The sequence below is a fragment of the Lolium rigidum genome, chromosome 5, assembly GCF_022539505.1.
Source record: "Lolium rigidum isolate FL_2022 chromosome 5, APGP_CSIRO_Lrig_0.1, whole genome shotgun sequence".
NCBI classification, from domain to species: Eukaryota; Viridiplantae; Streptophyta; class Magnoliopsida; order Poales; family Poaceae; genus Lolium; species Lolium rigidum.
This window is the reverse complement of record NC_061512.1, coordinates 255,178,091-255,191,172: the sequence shown is the minus strand read 5'-3', so window position 1 is coordinate 255,191,172 and position 13,082 is coordinate 255,178,091. Positions and strand designations below refer to the sequence as shown.

Sequence of the window (13,082 nt, the reverse complement as noted above, 5' to 3'; positions counted from 1 at the left end):
AACTAAGTTTAGTACTATTCTAGTATTCTTGTATGGACATGGCTATGGTTAATATTATATCTTCTCTTACTTCTCAATATCTTGGAATAGCCTAAGGTCCTACTTAAGAGATGATGATATGATCCTATAAATATATGGTCTGCCTAGGAATTCTACCGGGTATCTTACGTAGCTTGTTCTTCGAGAAATATGATAAACCTGCATCTTGTGGTATGCCTCCACCTCCTAGCTTCTTCATCTTGATCCTAACTAATTCATATGGAGTGGCTCTATGTGTTTGTTCCCATGTATCATGCTATAAGATGATGAAATGGATGAAGGGTGTGGCTCTATTTATAGGCTTGGGCAAGCTCTAGTATCATGACACATAGGTGGTGACTCTTGTGTTGGTTTGATGAGTAAGGTGCTTGGGTGTCATGCCCTCATCCATAACAATCCTTTGAGCATGAGGTGGCATAGCTTGGAAAGCAAGTCATGTAGATATTTTCACCCTATGTGGCAAGATCATTATCCTCTCATATGATTTATTTTTGGATAGCCAAGTGGCATTTGTTACTAAATATCTTGTGGATGGTTTTATTATTGTGGATGAGTCACTATCTCATATTGGATTGGATTTATATTATAATACTGATCAAAAGATCAAGGTTGAAGGTTATTCCTCAAATTTGGATAGTTGGTGTTTGATTTCACCAAGGCATGATCATATGAGTTTCAAAATACTCATAGCCAGTTTGATTCAAATAGTTTGAACTATAAATCGTAATGTAAATGGATTTAGTTTTATGATATTCCATATACTTAATAAGTTATGATTTAAATAAGAATGTGTGGTTTTTATGCACTTTAGACCCTGTGGTTTACCTTATTTGGTAATAAGTTTAGAAGTGAATTAATTTACACACGAAGGTAGTTGCTAACTTTTAAGTGTTAATAAGTTAGGGTTTGATTCTTAAAGAATGTGTTGTTGTAAATATAATTCCATTTGATCTAATCCATAGATCAAATCATCTCTACCCAAAACAAGGTTTTAACAAAGATCACAAGTGAAGTTTATAGCGCTTGACTTGATGATCTACTTCAATTCCAGCAAGTCAAGTGAAACTTCGATTCATCGTGGTAAGTTTTATTTGAAAGCGCGAAAATTCCCCGGATTTTCTATGCATGAATGCAATGCACACTTTGGTGTTCTCTCATTTTATTGCCTCTAAACCTGGGATATTACATAACCTCCCCGCCATCCATGGTCACTCACTCTGGAGGTTGCCGGAATGATCGTCTACGCCAAAACCTCTTGCGAGGCATGGACTATCATGGAGTCGAGTTTTTTGGCCTAGTCTCAGGCGCGTTCCAGCGCTCTCCACTGTCAACTTGGCGAGTGTGATAAGCTCAACATGTCCGCCACGGCCTACTACAACCACGTCCGCTCTCTTGCAGATACCCTCGCCTCCATGGGCCAGCCACTCACCGACGGCGAGATCACCTCTTACCTCCTCAATGGTCTCGACGAGGAGTACAATGGCTTGGTCGAGGTGGCCAACAAGCACTCCACACCGATGTCAGCGCATGCCCTCTATTAGCCTCCTCCTCACTGCGCAGCGTGTCGAGGCCTGTTGTTCCTTAGCTAGCCGTGGCGATCCTTCGGCGAATGCAGCATACAAGGGAAAGTCGCCTCCATATGGTTCGGGCAAGTCGCCCGCGCCTCCTGTTACACCCAGACCCGCTCCCCATCCATCATCGAGCTCCTCGGGGGACGGCCGCCCACCGCGCATCTGCCAGCTGTGTTGCACATAGAGATATTACAGATAGGCTAGCCTCACAATTACACAAATGCAACTATTACACAGAGTCATTACAAATAGGCTAGCCTCACAATTACAACTACATAGATCAGTAGCCTATGTCAACATCCGTAATTGGACCACATGTTTCGTCATCGTCATCAGGCTCGGCGAACCAATAATAATCGATGAAACCTGGAGGTGGTCCATTCGGATCTAGGTCAAGGCCTGCTTTGAACGCCTCGAGCAAACTCAGGTCCTCATTGTCACAAACATCCTCAGCTTCATATTCTGCATTGTCTTCCTCCATGCCTGCATCTTCTTCTTGTTCATCGTCTACGACCATGTCATCAACGGCCGATAAGTCGATAGTGAAATGACCGGGGAGCCCTTCTTCTTGATAAAACTCGACATTCTTTGTTGAGGGGTCTACACGGCGGTAATCGTCCTTGTTTGGCGGGGGTGTCCTATTGCGTGAAGGTATCGTCATCACTACTTTCCATCCCTGTAGACGTTTTGTCGGGTTTTTGCACGCGTACGGGAGATAGAATACTTGGAAGGCCTGGGTAGCCAAAATGTACATGTCATCTCCCTTATAAACAAAGCTTCTTTCAACTTCAACCAATACAATTTCAGAATCTCGTCTCACCCGACGTGGGTCGAACCAATGGCATTTGAATACGACGAGATTTAGCCCTTTGTCAAACCCGTAATTCAGCTCGTATATACCCTCGACTCTTCCATAGTAATGGAGTCCATCATCACCTTGACATACCACCCCACTATTTATTGTCTTCTTGTTGGTACGGCTTGTTGTGTATTCATGGGTCTGGAAGCGATACCCGTTCACGTCATAAGAATTGAACGAGTCGACGAAATGGTTAAAACCCCTAGCAATTTTTCTTAGCAAGGGATTCATGTCTTTGTTAGTTCTTGCCTACAAGTTTAGCATGAGAAGTTTAGAACGAGAAATTATCGACAAATGTCGATAGTGCAAGAAAATTTGGATAGGATAGTACCAAACCACAGAACCAGCTACTAAAACCGTGACCGTCGCCCTTATCGAAAATATCCTTGGGTTCTTTCGGGGTAGGATCCCTGTGGATATGCCTCCAATGTTTATAACAATGAACGGAGGAAGAGTTAGCCACGAACATACGAGTGAATATTTGCGAATAACTAAATGGTTAGCACTTATTTGATGTACGGCTTCACTTCCACCATGGTGTTCAAGACATACGAGTGGATCAACTCACGCTCATGTATCTTCGTTGTGAATGGTTATGAAAATCAATTAATTTTAGTAAGAAATTAGGTTGATAAGAGAAGACACATGGTACACCGGAGAAAATAGCCTCCTCTAATAACTACTATATTAAAGCTGAACAGCTTCAATTTTTGACAGAATTTTGAGACATGTATGTGCTTTGGCTATTCTGGTTCCTACTTATTCTTTTCTGTGTACAATTGGGGACCTGCAGCATTTTGGTAGCAGACTGGTGTGTGTTCTTTGGTGAGTTGCTGGTGCGGGTGTAGCTGCATTCTCTGGTGGGACCTTTGATGTGATACCTCTGACAGTACATGTTCGTCAGTCAAAGCGGTGTTCTATGCCGATCCGACTCGAACAATCGAGCAGCTCCACCGCTTAGGTTTAACAGTAATCTCATACGTATATTGCTGCGATGGTTTGCATTGGTTTCTTAATAATTGCATCGAGAGTCTTTCACTTACCAAGTCTCTCTCCACCCATTATTTCCCCTGCCGTAAAATTTTTCCTAAACAATCACCCCGCGGCAGCCGAGTCCATCCAGACATCACATCGTGAATTCGTGATCCCTCCCCATCTTTGTCGGCTCTCCTCTCTGCCCATTCTGATGTGCCGGCATTTGAGGTGGGCTGCGAGTCTGCAATAAATACCGGCGGCAACGATCTTTCCAGCTGAACTCGGCAGGCGGCGCCGCCTCGCCGAAGCGTGGCTGCGGTGGGAGGGGGCACTTCCCTCGCGCTCGGTAAGAACAGCCTCCTGGCCTCTCCCTGCTTCACCTCCTCTCCCTCTCGTGCGGGCCTCACCTTCCCTTCTCTCATAGGCAGCAGCGGCCACGACGAGGGAGGCCCGTCCGTCCGGCGATGACGCATGAACGGGGTTCCCCACGAGCCGATCTGCCAGTTTCCAAGGCTGGATGGCTTCGCCACTGTCGAAGCCCGCACGGCAACAATGGCGTTTCCCGAGGAGACGAGCGCCACGCTTGCAGCTGGGATGGAGAGTGTGCTGGCGACGTCTCATCGACGCGAGCAGGTGGCGAGCGCCGGTGGGAGCGATTCCTTCTCTGCGAGTGGCCTCCCTAATGGCGGCGTTCCTGATCCTTTACCCTTCCCAAGGCCAACGCCCCTCCTATCTTTCCCTTGCCGCAGCTGCCCCCCTGGCTGAGGTCCTCCCTGTTGAAGCCCCTTTTCTCGAGGGTAGTTGGTTAAGGACCAAAAGCGGGAGGAGGAGGGAGGCGGGGGCGAGTGTGCCGGCAGAGCAGTTGGTGTGTAAGAGCGCCGCCAGGCACCGCTGGTGTCGGGAGGAGCGCCAGGATAGAGGTGGCCCTCGCCACGGCACCACCGTGAAGATGAGGCGCCAAGCTGCAGCTCAAGCCTCGCCAGCTGATGCACGCTTCAAGTACGTGGGGTGGGTCGTTGCCCCAAACCTGGACTCAGGTAAGATGCACAAACTCCAGCTCTTCCATATTGTCATTGGTAACTCCGATTTTTCGATTTTTTTGTTTGTATGGGTTCTTATTTTTTCTGTTTTGTTTGCCTATCCTTGCACCTGTTGACGGTGTTCGTCTAGCCCGCCAAGCAAAAGATGGCTGTCGTAGGCAACGGCGCAGTGCCCTCTGCTACTCTGGCCGGGCGGCCGACCAGAAGAGCTTGCAATTTCCTCCAGCCGTGGATAAGAAGGGCATATGTTCAAGCAATTGCGTGTTGGTAAGTGGTGAGCAGGCCGTTTGTCCACAACCTGTTTGACGGAATGCATTTCATGATTTCCAAGTTGTTTATTGTTGCCACGTTTGCATTTGACAAAATTTGTGAAAAGCACAAGCCTTGGCACTATGTATTTACATGTGTGCAAATATTTGTGACATTGGATTTGTTATTTGTCATGCGTGTTTGCTGCACTAACGAAGAAAATAGAAGAGCTTGCTCCCCGGCTCCTGAAGTCTGAAAGGTAAAGCATCCCCATGCATTTGTGTAATCTAGCTTCAAGTGTATATGAATTCATATACCGAAAACACATTTTATGGACGATTTGTGTTCTAATTTTACCGGGGTGTTCCGAATTATCGCATATATGAATGTTGCTATAATATATGGACGAGTTAGAATGGTTTCATTAGTTAACAGTTCTAGGGTGCTTTTGATATATACTTGCTGCTTCAGATGCCTCTGATTATTGCTTAGAGTTTCTGAATAGTCATTCATAGGATAAACTTGCCTTGAAGAAGTGCAAACAACTGATTTTATACATCGATATGGTTGCATTGTGACCTGCAGCTGGTCTGCTACAGCTGAAGCATAGCTCAACTGTAAGATACTTATTGGTTTTTTAGTTTAATTTAGCTGCAATTTCCTTGGATGATCTTAATGACGATTAGTCACTCTAGAACAAGCAGAACAATTAAGCTTTTTCCTCAAGAAATTTGTTATGTTCATTGGGACTGGTAAAATCTAGCTTTAGATATACCAATTCCATTCCTGGTTTGATCATATTATTACTTATTTTTCCTGCCTGTACATGTGCCTATCTCAAGTGTTTGATGACAACAAGCATGATTTCGCTTGCAGGTGTTAGTTACATATACCCTTTCTGTTAAGTAGGACGACATGCTACAGATCAGGATTACGTCCGTGGAGCTGACAGGCCTTTTGTATTAAGTTGGTGCTCTGCAATGGTCTCAGCTTTGTTCAGTCTGGTCGAAATTTACCTGTCCAAAGAAGCTCGATATTCATATCAAGAAGAATTCAAAAAATGTTTTTCAAACCAGATGCAACCTACAATTTGCACACTAACCATGGAACTATCATCCAGTATTTAGCTAGGCACTAAATGGATAAGTTTTTTCCGAATAGTTTGTTGAATAGTCTGGATGATTAGACAATTATATAGGTAAGACCGTTTTTCTCACATTGTACTCAATTTATATGCAACTGAAGAGTTTAAACTTTGAAAAGAAACTGAGATATTGTAGTATATAGGATAAATCTATTTCTGTTTGGTCATTTTGAGACTTAGATCATAAGCGTGCATATTATACCCCTGTGCATTTCAGAGTGTCACGAAGAACCTCTCATTGGAACTGAAGCTTTCTGGCTTGGACCACAAAGGAATTCAGGTGTCAGTTTTATTGGTAGATATGACATGAAGAAAATGGTAACTACTTGGTATTCATTATCTCATATAAAATAGTCAGGCATTTCGATTGTATTGCTCTACATTGACAATCCAGATGTATTGATATACAATGTCATTCATGGAATAAGCATTGCATATACTTGCTTTATCTTAATTAATTGAAACTTCCTATGTTTTCCTACATGCCACTATAAATAGGTTCAGCATAATCTTGGTGAGCTGTGACTATGAAAGTTTCTGGCCTTTATGGTACTTCTCTCTGTTCCAGCTGCACTACACATCACTGCAATTGAGTTTTCTTTATTCAAACAAGGAAACAATTAATGATATGTCCAAATGTTCTTTTCCGGAACTGAACTATTTAGTAGCTTCCGTTCAGTTCTGATTTGCCCCTACATGTTGTACATTCATATTTCATGCAGTAGATGTATTTTTCTGTGCATCGGGCTTTTTATTTTGGCAAAATCTCAAGAAAGAACCAGTAATAAAAGTTATATCAAACTAGCAAAGCATGTGCGCATGTTTTTCTTTGCATCTGTAGGAAACCTCTTCCAGAACAGGTCATAGTTGTTGACATGAATCTGCCTTGCTCTAGAAAATACATTTTCATGTGAGGAGATGCCGTGCCTGTAGGTTGAATTGTCCAAGCACCAAAGCTAGAACTGATAATGAATTGTTCCAGTGGCAAGACCATATTCTTGTTCTTATACTTGTCACTAGAACTGCTAATTAGTATATATTTTTAGCTACATTAGAAATCGTGCAACGGAGTGAATTAATCATTTCTATGGAGGACTTCTCAAATAAGAGATGGGATCACCAAAAGTCATAGCAGTACATATCGCTGCAATAAAAGTCATTAATCATCCCTATTAAGAGATGCAATCACCAAAATTCCTATGCAATATATTTTTTACCTCTGAATTTGCAGCAAGAGATAATTCAAGAGGAAAATATTTGATTTTAACTGGCATTAATCATCCCTATGCAAAGTCATTATGACAGATGAAAAATCAGGTAAATCATTCGAGCTAACAAACCCGTGGATCATCTCAAATAATTTTTCTGGGTATGTAGTTCAGTTCCATGTAAATATCAACCTCAATATTTTCCATGCAGATATTGCTCATACATGTACATGTGCTTCAGGATTTGAGACCCCAACAGAAGATTGCCAATATCTACTTCAATGCTGGCATGCAACATGATCTGTGAGTAGAGCTTAGTAGAGCTTCGTAGCCTTTTAATATATGTGATAGCATAGCCTTTTTTAATGTATGTTTTGGTAACAGCGTATTTGAGAGAGCTTTTTGTAGAAGGATACAACTGAAATCAACCCTAGGCAAGGATGAGTAAGTACTGGTACAATTGTGTTGTTCTCTCCATTTATCAAGCCATGATTAGTTTCCATTGGTTATAGGAAGAGCCTATTACAACAACTTAATTGCTTTGTATATTTCTCAATTCCTAACTTCCTCTTACTCCTACAGATTTTGAAGTCTGCCCATGCATTTCTACATGATGAAAGCACCAAATCCTTTCTTCATTCAATTTGGGACACTCATAGCGTGAAAGACACATTGACTGTTGTACCATTTCACCACTCATTAGATAAAGATGGTGTCAGGGAGTAAATCTTAGGAAAGTTCTGCTCCGAAATGTTCCGTTTCTGGTAGCTTAACAGAGTACCTGTTCCTCAATTTTATCTCTAATTTATTATGTTATTTCCTGTCTTTGTCCATAATTGTTTGCAGGCTGCTTCCACCGTCGATTAATTTCACGGCCACCATGTTCCTCTGGTCGTCTCTGAATCCCCTTTCTTTTACATCTTTTATCCACGGAGAAGGCACACAAATCTTAATCCCCTTTCAACCATTAATTCCCCAAATTGAATCTGAAGTACATTTTCTTTTATTAATTTGTTCATTACATTGCAGTTCACAAAGGACCAAATCAGGAGTTTCACATGTTCATTTCATCAATAGTCATGTTCTGCATTGATCTTATCAGATCTCTAGCACTTTGGGAGGTTAGTTTAATAGTCATGGTTTTTTATGATTGGACAGTGCATCATTATGTTTACTGTTAACCCAGTTAGGTACTTCCTGTGCAAATGATTTCCGAGTCCATATCAACATGGCACCTAAGGTTTAGTTTTGTACATCTTCAGAGTTATCTTTATCTGCCCTGCCAACTGTTGGCACTACCAATTATTTGGTGGCGGAATTGGCCGCTCGGGCCTCACCCACGAATTGGCCAAAAAGATACACTTCAACCGTCCACGAATTGGCCAAAAAGATACACTTGAACTGAGGGAGAGCTGGGGGGCCAGCCAAAACTAATTTGGCCTTCAACCAAATAGAAACTAGATTTCATGGCATGCCATTTTTTTTTTGGTAAGACCAGCTTTGGGTCAAGTCGAAACAGATCCATAAGTTGTTAGTTGTCTTGAGGGATGTGTCTTTTTTTTATCTCACGGCGTACATTGGATGCCAACAACATATCACTCCTCGACCCATAGATTAAGCTCGAGAAGAGCATCATTGCCAAGTCCATACCACCAACAGATCACTCCTTGACAAGATTCTCGCCTAGAATAACAAGCCTGTCAGGACTAGATTCTCGCCTAGAATGACAAGCCTGCCAGGCTGACATCGTATCTTCTTTGGAAATGGATCGACTTTACACGTGTGACACCGTGATTATAGATACAGAGTATGTCATTCGACAAAAAGGACGAGAGTGGCTAAAATAGAGTTTGTGCATAGAGCTAGAACATTGTCTAATGTGTATTATCAAAAGTAGCAAGTCTACTATTGTAGTGTACGTGTTCACCGTTTTTCTCAATGCCTCCCGCTATCAGTGTATCCCATTTAATTGTTCCTTCCTTCAGGTTAAATTTTTATGCACATAATTTTAGTGTATGATGTATCAGATTTCATTGTCAACCATCTTAAAATGCATTATTAAAAAAGAAAGTATTTATCAATTAAGATGTTGCCTTAAAATTATTACTACCATCGTATTACAGAGTCGGTGCGGCGTGCCGCCGCGCCCTTCAATGCTAGTTTTTATAAGGGATCATCCTTAGCTAGGAGGAGGAAACAACTTCTTTTTTCTTCATTCTCTTTGCTCTAACTAAGCAAAAACCCGATGTAGAGATTATAAGAGAAGTCCGGCGTCATCCCAACCTGATTGTAAGTATCCCATCCATTCTAAAATACTCCCTTCGCCCCATGAAACATATCTGATATTTGTTAAAATTTAGATGTGTTTGTCTACTATTTAGTGTATGGATGCATCTGAATTTAGACAACCCGACATATTTCGTGGAACGGGGGGGAGTAGTTTGAATTCTAGACCGCTAGTCTACATTCCACTAGCTTGTAGTTGACAATAACACTTAAACGAGATGGTTTTGCTCTCTTTACTAAACAATTATTATTTTTAATGTTGATTGAATTGGTTGCTCATATATCTAAGCCGTACTAGCAAATGCAACATCACTTTATCTTATTTTTTATAAAATACAGATTAAATACGGAGAGAAGTACCTCCTCTGATTCTTTTTAATTGACTCAAATTTAATACAAAATTAAAACTAAATCTGAATTAATTAAAAAAGACCAGAGGGTTGTACTAGTAAACAAAAGAAGACCAGGCCGACAAATTTTCTATGTGGGGACTGGGGAGGCCCAAACAGACAGCCCACGGATAGACTGGGAGCTTGGTTGGAGATGCTCTTATCAGTGGACTGATAAAAGCCGCCCCTTGTCCTCCTCTCCCGTCTCCACAACACCGCCGCTGCGCTCAGCTCGCCTAGGGTTTCTCCACTCTTCTCCCCACCTAGGGTTTCCCGCCTCCCCACCAGCCCCACAAAGCAATGGCGGACGCGGCGGAGAGGAAGCGCACCCTGCGGAGCTCCGACGGCGAGGAGTTCGAGGTGGAGGAGGTGCTGGTGCTGGAGTCGCAGACCATCAAGCACATGATCGAGGACGAGTGCGACGGCGTCATCCCGCTCCCCAACGTCAGCGCCAAGATCCTCTCCAAGGTCATCGAGTACTGCAGGAAGCACGTCCAGACGCGCGCCGCCCTCGCCCCCGACGGCGACATGAGCACCAACGCCGCCGGCACCGAGCTCAAGACCTTCGACGAGGACTTCGTCAAGGTCGACCAGGCCACCCTCTTCGACCTCATCCTGGTGAGCCTCTCCTCCAACCACTCCCTCCCAGTACGCGATTGCCCAGATCCGGTTGTGCTCTGTGGTTTTGAACGGCGATTGCCCAGATTCGTTGCCCGTTTTCTGAAAACTAGGGTTTCATTTTGGGATCTAGGGTCTTGTGGCGTTGTTTGGGGGAAGTAACCATTTTTATTCAGAAAGTGACCATTTTTATGTTCGTTCTGGGTTATTTGTGTCATGTACATACTTATTACATGACCCAAACTGCTTAATTGAACTCTCTTATCATTATGATGGATCACCTGTCATCTGATGGGCGACTGGATGATATTAATGGAAGTGTCTAGTGACAGGTTTCTTTGTTCAGTTCTGTAGCATAAAGAAGTCCCATTGAAACTGCATTTCTAGGAGTAGCAAATTTGTTCTGATAGGTTGATGCAATTGCTCTACAGTAACGTGCATCTTAGCAGTATCAGTTTGTAATGAAAAGGGGTCTGCTTGGGAAACTATATGTAGTTGCTGGCTCTGACATTTGTTTGTCACCAAGCTTCTTACAGAGCTGATTGCTGTTTCATGTTTTGTTTAGAGCGTATCCAAGCTTCTTACATACCTGATTTTTTTTTCCTGTTTTAGTTCTGAGCACTCACTTTATTTCTTCTGTGGAGTTCTTTGCAGAGGCTTCTTGCATAGCTTGTGTTTCCTGTTTTAATTTGAAGCACATTTGTTTCCCTTGGGAACATTAATCCAATAAAATTTGACTTGCTTTGTTATTGTTAGTTGTGTAGAAGCCTGTTGAAACAGTCAGCAAGCCAGTAAGATATGGTATGTTTAGCCACTACTTTGTACAGTAGTGGCTTGTGGGGGTTTAGTGTTGCATGCTCAGATAAGAAGGTTGTTGTAGATTATCTGTTTGTGTTCAACTATTAATTATGTCTCCCATAAGGGAGCAAGAAACCTGATATTTATTTGTTGCTCTGTGGTAGCTTTTGATGTGGATATTATTATTCATTGCTTTGCTTGTACTATTGCTTCGCTTTGTCTTGGTCTTTGCTTTGCTTTTGCACACAATATAGTATGCCATGCTTCTGCTCCTAGCTGGTAGGCTATATTGTTTTATATAGTTGCTGTGGGCATCTTGCTGGTGTATAATTCTCTGCACTGAAACATTATCCTCAGTCTAAGCTATAATATAATATTGGCAGTTGTTCAGTACCGAAAAGGTCAACTCAACCTGAAGATATTACTATTTTTGTTGATAATAATGTCATGCTCTTGTTCAAGTATGAACTTGGGCCCGAACAAGTGGATGATGCTATAGTCTATTGGTTGATGCTCCAGTTTATTATATGTTTAATCTGTTTCGTGGCTCGTGTATGTACCTTATCCGTATGCTTGTATGTCCCTGGGCAGGCTGCAAACTACCTGAACATCAAGGGGCTGCTGGACCTGACCTGCCAGACGGTGGCTGACATGATCAAGGGCAAGACCCCAGAGGAGATCCGCGCGACCTTCAACATCAAGAACGACTTCACCCCAGAGGAAGAGGAGGAAGTGCGCAAGGAGAATGCGTGGGCCTTCGAGTGAAGGTCGCCGCCCTGACAAGTAACGCGAATAACCAGCAAGGAGAGGTAACGATGGCGCTGGTAGTGCCTGGGAGCAGCTGTTAACCGTCTGTGGTTCGAAAAACTATGCTAGGGTGAAGTTGTAAGTAGGTTCTGGATCCGGTGGATCGGGAGGTCTTACCATTTGCTGAGCTGACTCCGTTCTTTTTTGGTGGTGATATTTGGTGCACTCTTGAACCTGGTTATGAGGAGATGCTGGTTGCTGGTTATTCTGCACTAATGCTAGTTGGATCTTATGCATGACTCTCTTGTGCTGAGCTTCATTTGTTTTCCTGCTGTGTTTGTGCTGAATCGTTGGATTCTTTGCTTGTTTTCTTGTGGATGCACCCATCTGTTCCAGATGGTCCAGGGTGCAGGATGGCCCCTGGCTCTTCTGCTTCGTGCTGTACTGCTGGTGATTACCACTGTTCGGAAGCAGATCAAACCTGGTCCCTTTGCCTGCTTATTGCTCCTTGAATGTGGGTGATACTGACAACGTCTGTGCTGAGCTTGTTTCTGTGTCCACCCATCCGTTCCAGATAGGTGCACTGCCCTCGACGCTAGAGGTTTGCCGATCAGTCAGTAACATTTGTTTAGTTTTTCAAGGTTAGGCTTTGCCATTTGGTTAGTTAGCTCCTCTAATGACAAAGTAGAGTCTGTACTAGAGTGACCAAACGCAACTTATACTTGGCCAACTTGTTCAATAAAGTTCCATATAGTGTTTTCGAGGCCAAGCTACATGTAGCTCTTTGTTTTTTAACACTTAAAATTCGTATTTTAAAGTTTCAAAAAATCTGAAACAAAATTCTACAGATAACCAACGATGAATGCTCCAGTGGTGTAAAATCTCAATATAAACTGATTTATATTTTAGGTTACATAGAGATAACAAATTCTAACAATTCTGAGTGTTTGAAAATAAAGAGCTACATGTAGCTCAGCCTAAGTTTTCACGGCACATTCTGCCTATAAAGAGTACGAATCCTCGTTGATACCTCGTACACCTGCTGGCAAGAAATATACAATTGTTGGAACATTTACTCAAGTTCAATGCAACCAATAACATCCATTCTATTAAGAGATGCCGGGGACGTTGAACATATCAACTTACGTAATATTTTAAC

General features: G+C 42.7%; 1 protein-coding gene across 1 annotated transcript; it reads left to right on the top strand.

Annotated features, from left to right (window-relative positions):
* Positions 1-9,973: 9,973 nt before the first annotated feature.
* Positions 9,974-12,219, top strand: LOC124652483 (SKP1-like protein 1). The gene is made up of 2 exons (XM_047191500.1): positions 9,974-10,378; positions 11,768-12,219. Exons 1-2 carry the CDS (start codon positions 10,061-10,063, stop codon positions 11,939-11,941), a joined length of 492 nt encoding a protein of 163 aa, XP_047047456.1. The 5' UTR covers positions 9,974-10,060; the 3' UTR covers positions 11,942-12,219.
* Positions 12,220-13,082: the final 863 nt, after the last annotated feature.

Bases quoted from the DNA above. Each gene is read 5' to 3' on its own strand.
- LOC124652483 (XM_047191500.1), top strand. From the start codon at position 10,061: ATGGCGGACGCGGCGGAGAGGAAGCGCACCCTGCGGAGCTCCGACGGC. The intron at 10,379-11,767 runs GTGAGCCTCTCC...GTCCCTGGGCAG, and splicing joins CCCTCTTCGACCTCATCCTG to GCTGCAAACTACCTGAACAT.